We start from the raw sequence: 21225 nt of genomic DNA on the forward strand, positions 1-21225 counted from the left end.
GTCTCCATCTTGATTGGAGCAATAGGTATGCTAGTTATCCTCCCAGGTTGCATGTCCTGATTCAATTGGCCTTTACTCAATGTGACTTTTGAAGCTAGATGCCTGAATCACACTATAAAGCCCATGGAAACCCTCCCTTCATCTTTTTTTTCTTCTTTGTTGGTGGATTTGTGGTTATGTTCACCTTTATACAGTTAGGTGTGTCTCGAGTCATACCTCCCCAATCCCACTGTAAGACTAGTAAGAAGAACACAAACCAAAGGAACTCTCTCAACTAAGGTTTTTGTTACTGTATATATCCAACAATAGGTTTAAATTTGCTTATGTATTTCAATCTATGATAACGAGTCTAAACTGGTTTATGTAGTTCAGAATTATAAGAACTAAAGAATTGTGAAGTAAGCCATGTAGAAAAAAACAAATATACCCTTCTATTAAGACAGTCCAAAATTATTACTAAAAACCAAATTAAACAGGCTGCATTTTCCAGCCACCTCAACAGATGGCCTTCGTTTGACAACGTTTTTCGAGATAAAAGTAACAACGTTCCAAAGTACAAAATGCCAAACTTTATTTTAAAGAGTCTTATGGGATTTCAGAAACAGTTCCTCACTTTTTTCCACATCTTCCTCTCCCTTCGGCCTTCCTCTTGCCCTTATCCGTTACTTTCGGGTGGTCTTGTGGCATGCCATCAGCAGGAGTGGCTGAAACAGAACTATTTTCAGCAGCAGCCTTGCCTTTGGATCCTTCTGATGGCATTTTTATGAAGTCTTTAAAAGTGAGTTTCCCCACTACAATACACAATTGAATGAACATCATAAGCAAGGGAACATAAAATAAAATAGGGGCTAATCAATATCCACCCACAAACATCTTTCATTTGAACATTCAAATGCCAAACATGTGTCATGAGGTCCAACGCAAATGATACAAGAAATCTAAAGCAAAATATTGAGTGCTTTTTGAGTAAATTTTATTCAAAATACAAATTCAATTATAAGACCAGTAACTTCCACAGAATGGATCAGCTTCCAAAAATTACTTAGAAACATAAATACAAACACGTGAGTAGGGATTATTTCAATAAATCAAAATCAAGTTTAGAAAAATACAATGGCACGCAACCAATACAAGGCCTAGGCTCCAAAGTTCAATCTGACTATCGTATACTTCTCTGATTCATTAGTGTAAAATCATTTGACATTCATCAATAGAACCATGGAAGAAAGAAATAAAAATATAAGTCAACCAAGCAAAGAATTTGGTAACAAGAGTTTACTAATACCTCCGGCACTAGTCAAAAGGCATATTAGTAGCAATCATCATGCAAACTTGCTCTCAAGAAATGTTTAATAAACTACATATTGACTGAGCAGTTTACTGTCAGTTGTACTGCACACAGGAACGAATCAACAATCATCCACGTACTATATTTTATGGTTATTAAAATATATATATATTTGCATTAAAAAATATCCATACAATACATATACAAGAAACAAATCAAAAGGGTAAATATTGGCATTCTTCGTGTCAGAAGTGGCTAAAATTAATTGGCTCAAATGATGTGTGCTTTGCTCATTGGTTTGTAAATGGTTTAGTGATCCAGAACGTCTGAGGTAATGAGCGAGTATTATTAATTGAATATGTACACAATGATGTGTATTGTTTGGTCAATACATGACATTGAAATTTGTGTGTGCATGAAATGTACTAGCTAGTGTAATCACTGCAGGTTTAAAGAACAGTAATGGTTAAGGAAACTAAGGAAAAGTAAGAGTGAAGGAATGAAAGTGCATGCACTGTCACTGAGCTGTGCATGAGGTAGTGCCGAAATGTTTGGCCGTTCAAAGGCAGTATTGAAGGATTGTGTTTGTTGTTCGCTAGAGGCAGATAAAGATTTGCCTGTAACTACAGGCATTGCAACCTGAGTGTCGTGTGGTGAAGAACTGAGTGTGGCTCTGACGGTAGATCGATCAGCAATCTCATCGGCTACTACTGTGTCAGCATCTTCCTGCAGCCTTGAAGCATATAGGATACGCGAGTTCCCTAGGGGCAGAATTGGTGGGCTGGGGTGTAGTGCATAATTGGGCTTGGTCTTCTAGTGGGCTGGGCTTGTCTATTTATTTCAATATGGATACAGCTGGTATGGGTTCGGCCCGTTCTTCAGCTGGCCCTTCTTCTCCCAGCACCTCAGGTATTCATCTTTTTCTGGATCCTTCGGTTCTCTGTGTGCCTCACAATGATTCCTTGCGTATTTTAGTCTGGAATTGTCAAGGAGTAGGCAATTCATTGACTGTTCAGCAATTAATACATCTGAATCGAATTCACTCTCTGGATATAATTGTGTTGCTTGCAACCAAAAATACATCTAGGAAACTTCACCGGCTGAAAAAAAGACAGAAAGTGGATTATGTATGGAGTATTGATCCAGTTGGTTCGGCTGGGGGTCTGGCTATTTTTTGGAAGCAGGAATACTTGATTCGTATTATTGATTTTACTAACTATCAATTTACAGTGGAGCTTTGTTCAGGTCGGAAGGGCTCTTGGAATATTACTTTTATTTATGCAAGTACAAATGATGTTATTCGTACCGCCCAGTGGGAATATCTCAAACGAATGCAGAAGTTATGGAATGATCGGTGGATAATCATTGGTGATTTTAATGATCTGTTATTGCCCTAGGAAAAATGCGGTGGTCGGCCTAAACCGTACTGGGTACTAAAGAATTTTAGAAAGTTGGTATCGGATTGTGGTCTCTTTGATTTGGGGTTTGATGGTTACCCATTTACTTGGTGTAATCATCGTGGTGGTCTTGCTAATATCCAGGAACATCTTGATAGAGCCTTAGCTAGTCAGACCTGGAGGAGAATGTTTCCTCATGCTCGTCTCCGTCATCTCATGGTGGCAAGCTCGGATCATTGTGCTTTGCTTCTTGATATTGGAACGAAAGTCCAGACAGTTCCATTTTGATGCTAGATGGATCTCGGATCGTAGGTGTGGTGATATTATACGGGACGCTTGGCGACTCCCAATTCATGGCTCTCGGTTATATTGCTGGTCTGAAAAAATTAAAAGATGCAAAAAAGCTTTGACTTACTGGGTTCGGACTACAAATCATAACTCTCGGCAAACTATTTAGCAAGCTGAACTTCAGCTACAACAATTGAAGGCAAATTTGGATGGCTATGATCATGAATCAGTTGTTGCAGTGGAAAACCAATTAAATTCTTCTTGGCGTCGCGAGGAATTGTATTGGTTTCAGAAATCTAGGGTTCAATGGCTGCAATTAGGGGATCGTAATACAAAGTTTTTCCATACATCTACCATCCATCGGCAACGTCAGAATCATATTTCCGGAGTTGAGGATTCTGCTGGCCATTGGGTTGAGGACGAATCGCATATTCAGGATATATTTCTCCATTATTTCCACGGCTTGTTTCAATCCCAATCCCTTGTGGGTATAGATCACTTTATCTGGCATATATCTCCATGCGTATCCCCTGAAATGAACCGGAGTCTTATCGAGCAGCCTTCCGAGGAGGAAGTTCAGCGTGCTATCTTTGATATGCAACCTTGCAAAGCACCAGGGCCGGACGGGATGACGCCATTATTCCATCAGCACTATTGGCCTCTCCTTAAGCATGAGATCATTGCTGCGGTACATAGTTTTTTTCATTCGGGGTATCTTTTAACCAGCATGAATCATACTAATGTTACTCCCTAAGGTGGCTTCCCCTACTTTAGTTTCCCAATATCGACCTATATCCTTATGTAATGTCTCTTATCGGATCATTGCTAAAGTGATGTCCAATAGGCTTAGACACACACTTCCACCCAATGGCCATCACATAACTGAGAATATCTTGATTTCTCATGAAATTCTTCATTATCTGAAAAATAAGCGTAAAGGTAAAAAAAGCTTTCCTGGCTTTAAAACTTGATATGAGTAAGGCTTATGATCGCATTGAATGGCCCTTCTTGTTGGCAATGCTTGCCAAATTGGGATTTCACTCTCATTGGATTAAGCTTATTTATGCTTGCATTTCTACGGTCTCTTATTCTGTGGTCATTAGTGGGAGCCCCGTTGGTATGTTTAAACCTTCGAGAGGGCTTCGGCAAGGGGATCCGTTATCTCCATACTTATTTATTTTGTGTGCAGAAGCTCCATCTTTTTCTTTGCAGGGTGCGTTGCATCATCGAGTTCTTTCGGGTATTCGTGTTTGTCCACAAGCACCGGTTATCTCCCACTTATGTTTTGCAGATGATTTGATTGTTTTTTGTCAGACATCTCATTCGGAAGTTACTTTTCTTAAAAACCTCCTTTACAGGTATGAGAAGGCTTCTGGACAACAGATTAATTTTAATAAATCTGCTATTTTTTTCTCTAAAAATACTAGTTCAGAGGTACGACAATCAATATGTCAACTGTTGGGAATTCAAGAGGAGGGTTTGAGTGCTAAATATTTGGGTATGCTGACGATTATAAGCCGCTCAAAATGGGATGTTTTCCAGTATCTTTTAGAACGGGTAGCTGATCGTTTGGTGCAGTGGAAATCCCTTTTATTGTCCCCGGCTGGTAAGGAAATTTTAATCAAAGCTGTATTGTGCACCTTACCCACCTATGTGATGTCGTGCTTTAAGTTGCCCCGTAAGCTTTGTCAGTCTATTTTAAAGCATGTTCGTCGCTTTTGGTGGGCTAAAGCGGGGATGGCTCACAGTATTAACTGGATTAAATGGGACTTATTATGTGAACCAAAGGAGGAAGTGGAATTAGGATTTCGTAACTTTGAAACTTATAATGAAGCATTGTTGGCTAAGCAGGGATTGCATTTTTTGGTTAAACAGCAGGGACTGGCTTTTCAGCTTTTTAAAGCTAAATATTTTCGCAATTCTTCCTTCCTGGAAGCACGGTTGGGCTCTAATCCTTCTTGGGCGTGGCGTAGTATTTGGTCCACTCAACCTCTCATTACTGCGGGATCTACGTGGATTGTTGGGAATGGACAGTCTATTCATATTTGGAAGGATCACTGGGTCCCTGGTACACTTTTACACCCTAATCTTTTGAGCAGTCCTAATATGGTCATTGATTTACTGGACCCTTATGGTGTTGGATGGAATGAGCCTCTGCTTTATTCTCTTTTCTCGTCTTCCATTGTAGCAGCTATACTCGTGTAGTTTTAGCTTCTTCTCCAGGGAAGACAAGTTGGTTTGGGATTTGGAGCCCAATGGTGTTTTTTCAGTTCGGTCGGCCTATCGATTAGCTCATCGACGTTTGCAACAAGTGAATGGTCGATCTATGGAGGTCTCTCGTTTACCTTTGTATAATAAGTTGTTTTGGCAGTCTATTTGGAAATGTAAAGTTCCACCTAAAATTCAACATTTTTTATGGAAGTGTTGTAGACGAGTTGTTCCAGTCCATGCACTTCTGCATGATCATGGTATTAAGACCGATGTGGTATGTCCTCGATGTGGTCTGACTGTGGAATCTATTGAACATTTGCTTTTCTTCTGCCCTATTTCCATTTCTATTTGGAAACTTTCACCGCTTCGACTTGATTTTGTGTCTGATACGCCATCCTCTTTTGCCGAATGGTGGTTGGCTTTGGTTGATCACTGGAAGTTTAAGGCAGGGGGTATGGATTTTCTGGGTTTGGCGGCCTGTTGTTGTTGGGGTATTTGGATAGCTCAGAATAAGTGTGTGTATGATGATGAGTGGTGGGATTCCTCTCAAGTTGTTGATGTGGCGTGTTCTCAGTTTTAGGAGTATAAAGAGGTCTCATCTGCCATTTCTTCTATTCTTTGTTCCGGATCCTCTGTTTCTAAATTTCCCCAATTCTCTTCATCTCCTCCTCGTTGGCTGCCTCCGACGGTGGATTTGGTTAAATGTAATGTTGATGCGTCTTTTCTCACTTCTTCCTAAATAGGGGGTGGTGGTGCCGTCTTCCGTAATGTTATGGGCCATATTTTACAGGCGGTGATTTTTTCTCCTTTCCCTGCTGCTAGTGCCATGGTTGCAGAAGCTATCAGTCTTAGAAAAGCGGTTCTTTGAGCTTTCTCGTTTTCATATCTTAATGTTTGGTTTGAATGTGATTCTTTGATAGTGGTTAATTCTGTAAATGGAGATGCTCCTGGGCCAACTGATATTCATCCAATTTGCTTTGATATCCAGGTGACGTTTAGGAGATTCTCTTTTGCACATCTTAGCCATGTTCATAGGAATGGCAATGAGGTCGCAAACGCCCTGGCGAAGTTATCTCGTTCTCACATCTGTATGGATACTGCTCTTGCTTATATTCCTGCTGATATTCTTCATTTAGCAACCAAGGGCAGTGTTTAATGTTTGTCTTTGTTGGGTTCTGTATGATACAAAGTTATCAAGGGGTACAATTGCATGCCTGGACACAGCGTGAATCCAGGCTCCTATTGAGAGGGGATTCAGGGCGATGTATCAGGGGAACCTCCACACCGACAACTATGCAAAACAGACAATATTGATGGTTTAAAATAGGAAAAGCAGATAGAAATTACACACGCTAATACAAAACGCTCACACTTGCACTAACTACCTAACAATTACAATTGGGGCATAAGCCACCAGCTAAACTTTTAAAAGAAAAGCAACCTAACAAAAACGTGGAAGACCACGGGAAATGTTTAGACACTCGGGAGTATTTGGTGCTGGACCTCTCTCTTTGTCATAGAATACCTCCTTTTATTTTTATTTTTTATTTTTTTTTTGGTAAATAAGTAATTCATTAAAAGAGCATTCAAAAGGGGAACGCGTCCCTAACAAAACCACAAAAACCTAAGGCCCTAGGGAAGCCAAAAACTCAACAATCTCCTCAGCAGAAGAGCAGAGTCTACCCAAACTCCAAAAACAAAGAGAGCTAATAACAGAAGACTTTAGAACAATGATGGAAGTTTCCTCTCCTTCAAAGGATCTTCTATTCCGCACCCTCCACAAACACCACCAAAGACAAAAAGGCACCATCCTCCAGAACCCTCGAGCCTATGCTCCCACCCAACCCCTCTCCAGGTGTCCATCAAGCCGCTCGTAGATCTAGGCATGACCCAACAAACTCCAAATAATCCTAGCAAAAGGTTCCAACAATCAACCGCCACTGGACAATGCAAGAGAAGATGATCAACCGACTCGCCATTGCACTTACACAAGCAACACCAATTCACCGTGATAAGCTTTCTCCTTTTCAAATTATCCAGAGTCAAAATTTTACCCCACACAACCATCCAAGCAAAAAAGGCCACTTTCAATGGCGCTTTAGTGCGCCACACAGCCTTCCACGGGAATACCACCCCATCCGAGTCCACAAGGCATCCGAAAAAAAGATCTCACACTAAACATTCCCTTAGCAGAAAGAATCCAAACTAGAGAATCCCTACCTCCACCCCGGATTACCTAGCTATACAACTCTAAAAAACCAAACACATCATCCATCTCCCAATCCTAAAAAGATCGTTGAAACAACACATCCCAAACCGGTCTCCCGCTATCAAGACGATAGCAGTCAGCCACCAAAGCATGCCTATCCACCGCAATCCTAAACAATCTAGGGAGAGAACATGCTAACGTGCGGTCTCCACACCACACATCCTCCCAAAACCGAATCTCCCTACCATCATGAACTCTAAATCTGATATGCTTAGAAAACTCATTCCAATCCTTTTGAATGTCACAACCACTTACCTAACAAGGCCTGTTAAAAAGCAATAGTCGCCTAATTCCAATTCCTCCAAACTTAACAGGCTTACACACCTGCTTCCAACGAACCAGATGATACATAAACTCATCCCCCAAACCTCCCCATAAGAAATTCGTCTGAAGTCTTTCAATACAAGCAGCAATCGAGGACAAAATCTAGAAAAGGGATAAATAATATGTGGGAATGCTCGACAAAGTGCTTTTCAACAAGGTAACCCTCCCCTCTTTTGATAAATATTGCTTCTTTCACCCCTCAAAACTCCTCTCCACCACCGGATCCCAAGCACCTACAATCCTCGAAGAAACCCCCAAAGGCAAACCCAGGTAAGAGATCGGAAAAGAACTAACTCCACACCCAAGAACAAAAGCTAATTCCTCAATCTCCAGAACCTCACCCACTGGAATTAAAGCGTTATTCTCCGCATTCACTTTCAAACCCGAGACTGCCTGAAAACAGATCAACACCGACCTCAAATATCTCATCTGAGACACCTCAACCTCACAAAAGACAAGAGTATCATCTGCAAACAACGAGTGAGGAATCTCTAGTTGATGCATAACATCCCTTCCCACCCTAAAACCCTTGATGTAGCCCACCTCCACAGCCCTCCCCATCAATCTACTAAGCCCGTCCATCACAATGATGAACAACAGTGGGGATAATGGATCTCCCTGACGCAAACCTTACGAACTACTAAAAAAACAAGTCACGACCCCATTCATCAGCATCGAGAATCTCGCTGAAAAATACAGAACTCAATCCAATTCCTCTATTTCTCCCCAATACCCATCATTGCCATCAAGTATGGCAAAAAACTCTAACTAACATGTTTATAGGCTTTCTCCACATCCAACACAAGACCCCTGGAACCCCACTCCTCAATCTATCATCCACACACTCCCTTGCAATAAGGACAGAATCCAAAATCTAACGCCTCCCTATGAAAGCATTCTGAGATTCCGAAATAACCTCATCCAAAACCACCCTCAGCCTCAAAGAAAGAACTTTGGCTATTAGTTTATAAATGCATCCCAACAAACTAATAGGTCTAAAGTCCTTCACATCTACGAGTCCGCCCTTCTTTGGAATAAGAGCTATAAAAGATGCATTTAAAGATTTCTCAAATCTCCCCTGAGTATGAAAAGCATGAAAGGTTCCCATCACCTCACCCTGACCAAGTCCCAACTCTCCAACAGGAACATCATAGTGAAACCATTCAGACCCGGAGCTTTATCCCCATTACAGTTTCTCAACGCCTTTAGCACTTCCTCCTTAGAAAACGGAATCTCCAAACCCTCCCTGTTCGCCTCAGAAATCCTATCAAAATTAAGTCCATCTAACCAGGGTCTCGCAGACATAAGCTCCGTAAATAACCTCTGATAGAATTGGGCAATCCCCCTGCAAACATCGTCCTCCCTACTCAAAACCACCCCATCCACAGTGAGCCTCCCTATGTGATTGACCCTCCTATGAGCATTAACCAACCCATGGAAAAACTTAGGTTGTGCTTGACAGTCTGTTTTGGGAGTTGCACAAAACAAAAAACATGTGTTTCAATCCTGCTTGGGCCTATTTTTGGAAAACAATTTTTATAAAATTGAGTTTTCATAGTGTTGGTTTTTAGAGAACAACACGGAGAACACTTTTTCCACTTAAAAAAAGACGTTAACCCTCGCATCGTTTATAACACAGCATCCATCTTCTCTCTCTTCAACCTCTATGCCTGATCTCGTTTATAACACAAGCTCTGCAACGCATCCATCTTCTCTCTCTTCAACCTCTCTACAACGGCATCTTCTCTCTCTTCAACCTCTCTGCAACTAAGAGAAGGTAGATCTAGCTCTTGAAGATCATTATTTACACAAAGAGAAGGGTGGATCTGGTTCTTCAAGCTCTCTTTCTTCAGGTAATCCTTCAATCTCTCTCTCTCAGTCTCTCTTTGCATTTGTATTGGTATTTTGTGGATTAAAATTTCTAAAACCTTCTTTCAGTTTTTATCCATTATATTAATTGCTTTTGTGATTATTGAGAAGCTTTTGTTTTAATTTTATTTCTAATTTGTTTTGGGAAATATTGATGGATTTTGTTGGTTGTGTGAGTTTTGTTGTGGATTTCATTTTCAGTTTAGGGATTTGGTTTTCAATTTAGGAATTTGGCTTTCAATTTAGGGATTTTATGTGTATGTATATATTCGTCTATATATATATATATATATATAAATCAAACAAACAGTCCCTAAGGGAGAACAATCCGAATTCCAAAATGCAATTTTCAGATTCGAGAAGAAGAGAGATAGCATTTATAATATACATGTTTTACTATCTATTTTTAAACAACAAAATATATATATATATATATATATATATAAATCAAAAATATTTTCCTTAAAACGAGAAGAAGAGAGATACCATTTATGTTTAGATTATCTAGTCTTTCCTCCAAATACCCCTCTCCAAACAAAAGACTACCCTAAAACTTGTAGGGTATACAATAAATTTATCAATTTTGGTAAATTTTAGATATATAGATGCGTGGTTTACATGCACAATAAATGGAGAATTGGATTGAAAAATAGTCTTCAAAGTTCAAATAATGTAGGGTAGGGGTGTACCCTAATGCAAGTATAGATTGGCATGACATGGCATGCAAATGTATGGATCAAAACACTGGTGTTGCATGCATGCCCCATTGCCATGCATTGCATAAATATTATGCAGAGGACAAAATCAGAATTTCTTGTCACTGATTTGGAATTGATTTTTGGAGTGTTTGGGACCTTGTTTTATTTGCAAGTGTTAATAGGGTTTGGGTTGGGTGATTGTTTTCTCTTAGACATGGGTTCACTTTTCTGTCTCAGTGGTATGTTGCTTTTCAAGCTCTGTAGCTTGACTGTCCTCATCATGATGAGATTTACCAAGTAGAAAGAGAAACACCTTTTTGCAATTGTCAACTTCTTCTCAAACATCCAATTTCAGTTCAAATTCCATTGACATGCCCTACACTTGAATACACACACACACTCTAGAATATCAATAATTTGTCTTCCTAGTTGCTAAAAAAAATAATGGTTGTCCCAAGATGCAAGTACTATCATATTAAAGCTTGTTTGATTCTTACTATTTTTTTTTTTTTTTTTGTATAACGTATTTTACTAGTGTTTCTAAATATTTAAAGCTTGTTTGATTCTTAACTGTTGGATTAGCATTATCAATTTGGATTAGAAATTATGTTCAGAGGTGGATTAACTTTATGGGTATGATATATATTTGAGTTGTGTGAAAATCTTTTATTGCTTGTAATTCTTTGCCTAATGCACAAATAAAGGATGGCATCTCAAATTGCTGATGTTGAGAAATCAGCTCTGTGGTCTACACATTTAGAGAGATGTTTTGTTGATATAATTGTTGAGGAGGTTAACAAGGGGAACATGCCATCTAGGACATTTACTTCTAAGTGTTAGAAAAAAATTTGCAAAGGAGTTCGAAAAAAAGACTAATCACGCTTATAATGTGAAGCAACTAAAGGCAAAATTTAATCGATTACGTATAAAGCATCGTGAGTTTTCAACTCTTCTAAATGAGACAACTGGGTTTGGTTGGGATGCAGAAACAAACACTGTGACTGCTGATGAAGAAACTTTAGCAAACATATTTGCGGCTAAAACATGTATTTAATTAATTATTTTACAATAGTTAGTTTAATTTTTAAAACATGGTTATTCCTAACAATCTTTATATATTTTTTTTTTTTTCAGGCTCATCCCAATGCTAAGTGTTTTCGCAAAAAAGGTTGTGAAAATTACAAACTTTTGGGAGTTCTTTTTAATACGTCGACTGCTACTGGGCAACTTCACTATACATCCACTCAAGATCCACCTAATACGGACGAAGAACGAGAGCAGGAGGATCAATTTATGAATACAGGTGTCCATATTAGTTCAACTGCTGAAGGTCAATATGATTCAGATAATATTCTACTTGAAGACAATAATCCTCATCGTCGTAAATCCACATCCTCTGATCGTCGTGCAAAAAAGAAGAGTAAAAAAGATTCCATTAGTGATACTCTTGCTTGTATTGTTGAAGCTTCCAAAGCAAGGACTGAAGCTTCATTAGCTAAGACAGAGACATATAAGAAAATAAAACATACTCAAAAGGCAACTAGCCCAAGCGCATAATCTCTAAGTAATTGTATTGAATGCCTTGAGGGTCTTGATGAGGTAGATGATGACACATATTTGAAGGCAACTGAAAAATTCAAAGAATTGCACTATAGAGAATTGCTCATTAAGATAAGTATTTCCAGGAAGTTTGCTTGGTTGAAGAGCTTGGATTGACTTGAAGTTTGCTTGGTTGAAGAGCTTGGACTGACTTGGGTGGTTACTGAATGCAGGGTTTAGTTTTTGGTTGCATGTGACTTGAAACACATATTTGGTTTTATGTGTTATTGAACAATTTCCTTATGCCTTATTTTTTTTTTTTTTTTTTCTTCTATGCATGTGACTTTATGTTATATTCGTGTGGGGGACAATTTATTATGTTTTATGTTATGAAAACTTTGTTTTGGTGTACCTTTTATTATGTTTAATTTAAAATGTTTCAAGTAACTCTTTTCTTGTATTGAAATTTAGGAAGAATGTACATGGAGCCCCCATAAAGGGGAAACAAAATACAACCATACAAACAAAAGTCCTTATCTTAAAGACAATATAACTCAAAATGACACAACAATGTCTTCAACACCAGCTTGCACAGTAGCACTAACCAAAACTTCAAAACTTGGACTACAAAATCCTGTTTCTGCATAACTCCCAAAGGACACTTCAATGACTTCACAGAGATCTTTGGACGCCTGCTTTCTCCCAAGCACCAAACAGAACCTCCATTTTGGAGTTATGCAGAAAGAGGATTGTAATTAAACTTGATATATGTATTTGTGCAACTGTTATTAAGTTAAGTATACTAGCTAAAATGAATTTACCTCCGACACTTATTTACATTAATAGTTAATATCATAAATTAAAGAAATAAAATAGTAAGGTACAATAATATTTTTATTTATTTTCTTAGTTCAGAAAACTATTTTCAAAAACTCATACAACCAAGTGGTTTTATGAGCTTTTGTTTTCCGGAAACTGTTTTGTAAATTCTCTTAACCAAGCAAGTTTGAAATTTGAAAAAACTGAAAGTTGTTCTCTGAAAACTATTTTTGAGAACTGTTCTTGAGAACTATTCTCTTAAATGCAATCCAAGCAAGGCCTTAGTATTCTTGTCCCCTCCTTGAGCCATAAGGCTCTGGATTTCTGTCTCCACGAAATATCCTCCGACATAGCAATCTCGGCAATCTCACCCTGGCACACCGCTCTCCTACTTCTCTGCTCATCATCAATACCACCCATACCTTCCCGGCAATCAATCTCTGCAATCTCCGCGAAAGCCCAACTCTTCATCCACTCGAGATTCCCAAATACCTCCTTATTCCACCTTTTTATCTCCTTTTTCAGCACCCTAAGCTTTCTAGCAAGAATAAAACTCAGATTCCTAGACACCATACTACCTTCCCACCAAGACCTCACACACCTCTGGAAGTCATCCACCCTAAGCCACATATTTTCGAAACGAAAAGGAGTGATTCTAGACCTTAACCCACCACAATCCAACACCAATCCGATGTCGGTCTAGCCAAGGCTGCCTGAGTTGCATCCGGAAACTTCCCCTTCCAATCTCCTGAAATAAGGAACCTATCCAGGCATAAAAGAGTAGGGGACTCTCTCCTATTAACCCATGTGAAAGAAGCACCCTCCAACGGCAAATCATGAAAATGCTGGCCATCAATGAATTCTGGAAACTGCACCATAGCCTGAGTCCATCTTCCTCCTGTTGATCTCTCCAAAGGGGATCTAACCACATTAAAGTCTCCCCCCACACACCATGGAAGACTCCACTGGGCCTTAACAAATCCCAACTCCTCCCAGAGAAGATGCCTCTCAGCCATCATCCACTGGACCATACACACCCGAGAACATCCACTAAAACCTATCCTCTTCCATAGTAAAACTGCAAGAGATGGAAAATCTCCCTCGCCACACATCCGCTTTTGACACCCATCTCTTATCCCACATCACCAAAATACCCCCAGATGTCCCAACAACATCCAACGCCTCCCATTCAATAAACCTCCCACCCCACAAACTCCTAACCACGCTATCAAAAATAGACGCCATCTTCGTCTCCTGTAAGCATACCACATGAACACCCCACTTCTTCACTGCCAATCTGACCACCTTTCTTTTGTCCGAATCATTAAGCCCTCGAACATTCACGAAATTATGCGGCACTTCATTAAAAACCAATAGATGACCCCTCCCTTCTCCTTGTCCCACTTCCCCTCTCACTACTCCTCTCCCTCCCCATCCCATTCTTCCCCTCATAATTAATATCAGAAATCAGGCCTCAAATCTCCCTTCCCCCTCTCCACGGGGATAACCACTTCTTCTTAAAACCTGTTCTAGTCACACTCTAAACATCCTCCCCATTCTTTCCCTCCACAATTGAATGCATCACCAAACAAGCCTGCTTCTCATCTGGCTGAAAAGATAGTTCCAAAATACTGCTCGCATTATCAATATTATCCTTCACCCACTCCACCCCTCTGTCATCACAACCTACTGCACAGAACTCCCTCCACCCGTCCGGCCGTAATACACATAACGGTTGCATCTCCAAACATGTAGAATCCTCCCATGGAGCCATCTCCATAGCATTCCTATCACTACCCCCTCCCCCCAACCTATCACCGCCGTCATCAATCGAAGCCTCAGACCCATTGAAAGCCAAAGGTGAGCCAAAGGCCCCTTCAGATTCATCCCTTACTGTATTTGTGCCAAAATCCAACACACGGTTCAGACCCTTCAACCCATTATACATTCTCAATTCCTTCACCAAAATTGACGCAGCCTCCTGACTTAACTGAAATTTTGAGTCAAGTCCCACACACACCGTAACTCCATCCAGACCTACCAACGCTGCCATCACTGATACATTCTCCCTTAATAACTTGGGAGAACAACTCAGCAGAATATCCAGTGTATGGTTCCTCAACTGTCCCACCTCATCCTCTATTTCCGCATCCAACCCCATCCCCTCTGAATCCACTTCCACCACAAGAGACAACACCCCATTTCTCTCTGACTTACGGTCAACCTCCACCCCCATTTCCCTCCTCAACACCCCACAAGAAGCAGTAGAAGAAGAAGGAGCAGATAGAAAGCTCCGAGAGTTAGGGAAAGAAGACATACCAGGTTGGCTTTCCTTTGGGCAAACCCATTTTTGTTTCTCCTTTCGTGACCAACGCTTCCCATCTCTAATTATGGGATCACCATCCTCAAAAGAAGTTAATGGCAGAGACCAAAAATCCGAAGCCTTCTGCACACAGCAACTCCTATGGCGAAACCTTTTCCCCTTGCAACTGCAATAAGAGCTGGCTCTAACCCAGTTCTCTTTCTCTGATCGCGTCCAATGTCTGTCAACCTCACCGAGCACCGCTACAGAAATCCCCACCTGGGCTTGGCCCAACCCATCCCCTCTAGATCTCCTCTCCTCTTCCTTCGAGCCCAAACCCAAGACTCTAAACTCTTATTAGGGACCCCAATACACAGCCCTATCTCTCTTTTGCTGGACCAAGTTATTAGGTCCAAACCCATCATTAGACTTGTGCATCTGAACATAAGGACGAGCTGACCTGTTGCGCGGCCTATTAAGCAGCCCACGTCACCTTGCCTAGCCCCTTCCAACACCTTATCTGTAATCTTCGAAACCCTATCCCCTGCACGTGCACGCCTCCAATCCACCCCATCCCTACTCGCCTCCTGCGCGTACATAACACTTCGTCCTTGACCTGGTTGCCATCCATCTTTCTCCCATCTACCCAAGCTCGCCGATCGGACTGAACCAGCATCGGTATGCGAGACACACATCCATTCTTCTCAAAATTCAGAGATGCCATGGGTTTCGCCACCACAGAAGGAGCAATCTCCTCCGTCACTGAGATCTTGAAAGCCCAATCTCTGTCTTCAACGATCATGAACTCAGGGATGACCCCACCGTCGTCCACCGTGATGACTATCCTTTCTGTCTCGCTCTCAGAGACCTCGACCTCCCTAAACCCACCACATAATTCCCCTATAGATTCAAAAAGCTTCTGGCACCATAAACGGAGTGGAAGACCAAACAGCACTATCCTCCTTTGCCTCGTCAATTTCCTCATCCCCAAACACCCAACTCTGTAACACCTTAATCATAGGGTTTTGCTCTTCCTTGAGGTACGTGTGTCTAACCCACTTATTCCTTGGAGTTAGTTAGTATTTTATATGCTTTTCTTGTTATAGCATGCTAAATGTTGAAGATGCCATGTTTTTAGCTTTGATCTTCAAGTATATGTTGTTTTTCATTCTTGTTTGGTGATGCAGATATGAGAATTTGGTGCATTAATGCGGAAGAGATGACACTAGTATGATTAGTAATGTTGCTAATTTTGTAGTAAAGAGAAAAGTATGATTAAGGTGTTAATTTCTTGTTTTATGTGGACCGTGGATAGTCACTATTTGTTTTATATGAAAATAGATGATTTTTACTTATTGAAGAAGTTTTGACTTTATTTATTATATGCAAACTATGTTGATTAAATGCCTAAATGGTGCTTGTTTATTTTATTGGTTGAAATGATGTTTAAAATTATAATTGTTGTGAACTTGTGATCACATGATGAAGAGAATGACTCAATTATTGATCTTCGTTGCATTCATTCCATTTGCATTGGTGAGAGTTCATGAGTAAGTGGATTTGAAAGGAGAACGATGGTTTAGGGACAAGGTAATTAGTGAGCAAGAGAAAGATAAAATGTGTTTTGAGGTTATTAATTGATTCGGAATGAGTAAGATTTTGGGAAGGTGTGTTGTGTTATTTTATTTGTCGTGTAGATACGGGAGGTACTCATGATTTGATTTGCATTTCGTAACGAGGGTCACCTGTGAGAAAGATTTGTATTTCGTAATGGGGGTTCCTGTGAGTCATGTTCAGAACAGGGGTTACCTGTGGTGTTTTGTAACGGGGGTTGCCTGTGAGTCGTGTGTGTGTTTTGTAATGGGGTCATCTATGAGGATGTGTGTGTTGAAGTACGGCTTCTTATGATTACTTCGAGTTCGGTAGTAGAGGGGATGTTGCCTAGAGTTAGTTGGGTTGTGATGTCTTGATTAGGTTGGAAAGATGAAGTTCGGAATGGAGACAATTTGAAAAGGATGATGCTAGGGTGTGCATATCATATGTTGATGTACATTATTCTTTGTAATATGTGCTTGGGATGTTTGGATGATGGTAAGTGCTTATGTGCTATCTTGGTTATACGTAGTAATGCTATGTGAAATGCTATGTGAAAATTCCTTGATTTCCCCGATTCACATAATATGATCCCTCTCTCTCATTCTAATTCATTATGTGTTGCTCACGCGTCTTTAAGAGGGGTGTTTTAGGCATACTCTACTAAGTCGTCATGCTCACCCAAATATTTAAACATTTTCAGGGAATGGAAAGAAGTGATGGAGAGCATTCAAGCTCACTCTTGAAGCAATTGAGGAGATTGGACTCATTTTGTCAGATGCAATGCATAGACCATATACATGTTTAAATTTTTGATGTGTATAAGCATTATATATATAACCATGATGGCTTCACCCTTGTAATCCTATTTTTTGTATGACTAAATATAATTTGGGCATATATCTTGACTTCAGTTTCCATATATGTAAAGTTAAACTGAACTTGGGAGCTATGTTCTTATGTAAAAGAAATACTTTTCCTATGGAATTCAAATGGATGGAAATGGATATGCAAATGATTGGAGATTTAGTATATTCATGTTTACAGATGTGATGGGAGTCATAAATATCTTATTTATTATGTTTAAAACAGGTTGGAAAACATTTTATTGACCCTTCACGGGACCAAAATGGTGCCCATGACCTTTGACACTTAATATAGGCTTTTCTAAGCTATTTTATGCATTCTGGCCAAGTTGAACCGATTCAGCCCCTATCAACAGGTTGAGATATGAATTTAGGTTCCGAAAATAGGCTACTACCCAAGTTGAACCGGTTCAAGTGTCCCTGAACCAGTTCAAGTGTTCCAGAATCGGTTGACTTTGGACAGATTTCAATTTTGGACCCCCAACTTCGAGTAGCCATAACTTCTTTATTTTAAATCCAAATTGGAACTTTCTTGAGTCCAAATTGACCGGTTCGAAGTCAGATTTCTAATGATATCAACCCCATCCTCAAATTTCAATCACACTGAAATTTATAGCTGTTTTAGTGAGGTAGTGCTGGGAAATCCTTCAAACCGGGAGTAGGTAATTGTGGGAAATCATAGTTATGACCATTAGAAACTTGTGGAACGGGTTTAATTGGTTAATGTGATCATAAAGAACCCCATTTGGCACATTTATGGTAAACTCATCATCCTTCCTTGTATGAAATGACCATTTTGCCCCTAATAGGCCCTCAGGTTGGGCAAGGACCCGGACTTGTTTTCACCGATCGTTAATGACTCAATCCCACCGGATTTGGGTCGTTACAATCATGCCTATAAAGATAAGGGAAGAGTACAGGACTTGCATCAAACTACCATTTCCGTGATGGTTTTTATAAAAGGGATTACACAGTTTTGGTCCCCCAGTGGCAGGATGCAAGTGAGGAAGGACTCAAGACAAACCTAACCATTAGTATTTTCGAAAGTGACCGCTTTGAGGCTTCAACTCGCACCAATAGCACCAGTGCTCAAGTATCAAATTGATCGAAAATAAAAGGCATCTACAATTAAATTTTAATTTTTTGTTAAAAAGTTTTCAACTGAACTTGTTTCAAAATTGTGGTATGTATGGAATAACTCGCTCTAATTAATTTGATATCTAACATGAACGGGAACAAGCACAAAAATCCAACAGTAGGCACCTCAAAATCCAAATTTTCAATAGTGCAAGAGTAGTTCTATAATTTGGAGAAATATGATCATAACTTCCCAAGCTCAGCCAGAGTCATCATGATTATCATGCACCACCAATTCTTGTACTAAATGGGTACCCCTGTTGGTATCTAATACCACTGCTTTATTGTTGCCAACATAAAATCTACATGGCATCTGCAGCTAGCCACATGAACTCTCAACTTTAATTCAGGGATATTTCCAACTTATTTTTTTTAATAATAATAAATAAAATTATATAAAAAATCTATTTAACAAAAACAATCTTAAGCAAAATTAAAGTAAATTTTGACTCTTTTGCCTAAGAGAACTTTTCATTCATGAAAAAAATAAAAATAAAAATAAAAATAGTTGTTTTAGGAAGCTTTCTTTGTAACCTGACTGAGAAAAGGAAACATATAATGGTAAATACAAAGAACTTTCAAATGCCACCAAGAATCCCATGATAAAGCTGTCAAAAAAAAACAAAAAATAGGAGATTTCACAAATGAATTGTGACAAACAGCAAAAGATAGGGAAAGAAGGGGAAAAAATATGCACCACTGCATTCAATAATAGGTTCCCGGTATTTTTAAACATTTAAATTTTTGTTATATGCTCTAATTTGCATTGCTCCTTTCCTAGGTAATCCTTCCTTGGAGAAATTTTGGATGGCATTAAAGATGACAATTTATTAATAAAATAGCAAAATATTATAGGCAAAGAAACAAGATGATAAAATGTTCTGACTCACCATTAATTAGAGGGAGAATGCGTGTTGCATAGTGCACATAATGTAGAAGTTCTTCATTGGAATAGAATGTTTGACCAGTCTCCAAATTCCTGTAACACTACAATAGCCAAAACAAACAAACAAACAAACAAAAAAAGATAAATCCTTATAGTTCTGGTGTCAGTTGATCCTTATCTCAAATTTTTTTTTTTTTTTTTTTGTTTGCTTCAATAAGTAAATAATTAGAACAGATAGATCAGTAGATGCTTCTGTTTTCTAGGAGCATATTCTGTTGTGTAGGCTGTAGGAGAATACTCAGTGTCCTATAGGCTATAGCATCATCATCATCCTTGACTTCATCCCATATGGATGAGGTTGGCCAGGCTATAGCATCAACAATATGCAATAATTAACAATTACAAACTAATCAGTTCAGAATGTGTTGCAGTGGAACCTAAGTTTTCTTGTTCACTTCTAGTTAGTCGAGATCTAATATGTGTTGTATAACCAACATGTAACAAAGCACTACCATTCTTTCACTGTCATTATAGTAGCAACCTCTCAGTTTGGAGAGAACACAAAAAAGAGAGAGAAAGAGAGAGAGACAGAGAGAGATAATCAAGTCTATTTTGGCAACTTTGGACTCAAATCACCGACAGTTTCTTTGCAACTTCTTTATAATAAATTCAATAGTTTATTCGCAACTGAAAACAATTTTGTTAATTACAATAGAATCTAAATGAAAGTGCACCAAGTATGCACACATCATTGTCTCATTATATTGTGCATGAGCAATTAAATTTGGATGATTTTCTTCCATCTTTTCCAAGAAAAGTAAAAATAAAATATATCTTATTGGGTAAGTGATGGGTCATGGGTGCCCAATGATTTTGTCTGAGGGATTTATTCTATTTTTCCAGTCCTAGAATGGTAAACAGATAGAAGTGAAACCAAAACACCAGTTTTGGTCACCCCTATGCATGGGACAGTTACAGGAGAGAGCATATAATGGGGGACTACAGGAAGAACTGATCCATAATTGTAGAGCACAAAATCATATTTTCAATCATTTACCAACACTTTCTGTAACAAGCTTCTCAAACAAAAAGCATTATCACATCATAGGTTTACACCCTTTGTCATCATACGCTTAAAACCAATCTTGTTCGCTTAATAGATAGATTACTTTATGTATAGCAACTTAATAAAATAAATAAATAAAAAGAAGAAGATAACTTCAGCCCTAAATTAAAGAAAAAGTCAAAGTAGATACCCACATATTTTAATAAAGTTATGATGATCAAAGTACGTTCACCTTTTTCACTAGTAAAGCACATGATAAGCAGGATAGAACTTAATAATATCCAATACATCTCCATTATCTCTTTGAAATGAGAAACATTTTTCCAAGAGATAAATTATAAATATCTTAAAAACTGTTCTTTCAAAAGATCCACAAGATTAAGTTCGTTTAATCTGAAGATTGTTATCTAATCAGAGGAAACAAAAACAGATAAGTTGATAGTAACAATTATAAGTTGTTTAGATGCATGTGCACATCTAATGAATGGAACATTGAAGGTGCACAGAAATTACAAAGAATGTTTAACTATGAGTAACATGTTTGAAAACATCTTGAAACACTCCCCGATAGTTCAGAAAACAATATAGTTGAAGTAAGATGGATGAGATTCTGTTACGACAAACGCAGCGAACCAAGCAACAATTATGATAACACGACAGGAAAATAAACACA

At 39.0% G+C, this 21225-nt stretch overlaps 1 protein-coding gene across 4 annotated transcripts in view; it reads right to left on the reverse strand.

Moving 5' to 3' along the window:
- Positions 1-408: 408 nt before the first annotated feature.
- Positions 409-21225, reverse strand: part of LOC132300569 (uncharacterized) — a 31064-nt gene continuing 10247 nt past the window's right edge. For all 4 annotated transcript variants that reach the window (XR_009480509.1, XR_009480508.1, XM_059797717.1 and 1 more), the window contains exons 2-3: positions 19491-19587; positions 409-791 (exon numbers count right to left, since the gene is read on the reverse strand). Coding sequence is in view for 2 of the 4 variants with exons in the window: in XM_059797717.1 (XP_059653700.1) it covers positions 610-791; positions 19491-19587 (279 nt within the window). In the remaining 2 variants the exon portion in view is untranslated. The remainder of the gene's footprint in view (positions 792-19490; positions 19588-21225) is intronic.

This window comes from Cornus florida, unplaced genomic scaffold (assembly GCF_030987335.1).
Source record: "Cornus florida cultivar Cherokee Brave unplaced genomic scaffold, ASM3098733v1 CherokeeBrave_3.0.0_Hap2_Chr03, whole genome shotgun sequence".
In the NCBI taxonomy this organism is placed as follows: Eukaryota; Viridiplantae; Streptophyta; class Magnoliopsida; order Cornales; family Cornaceae; genus Cornus; species Cornus florida.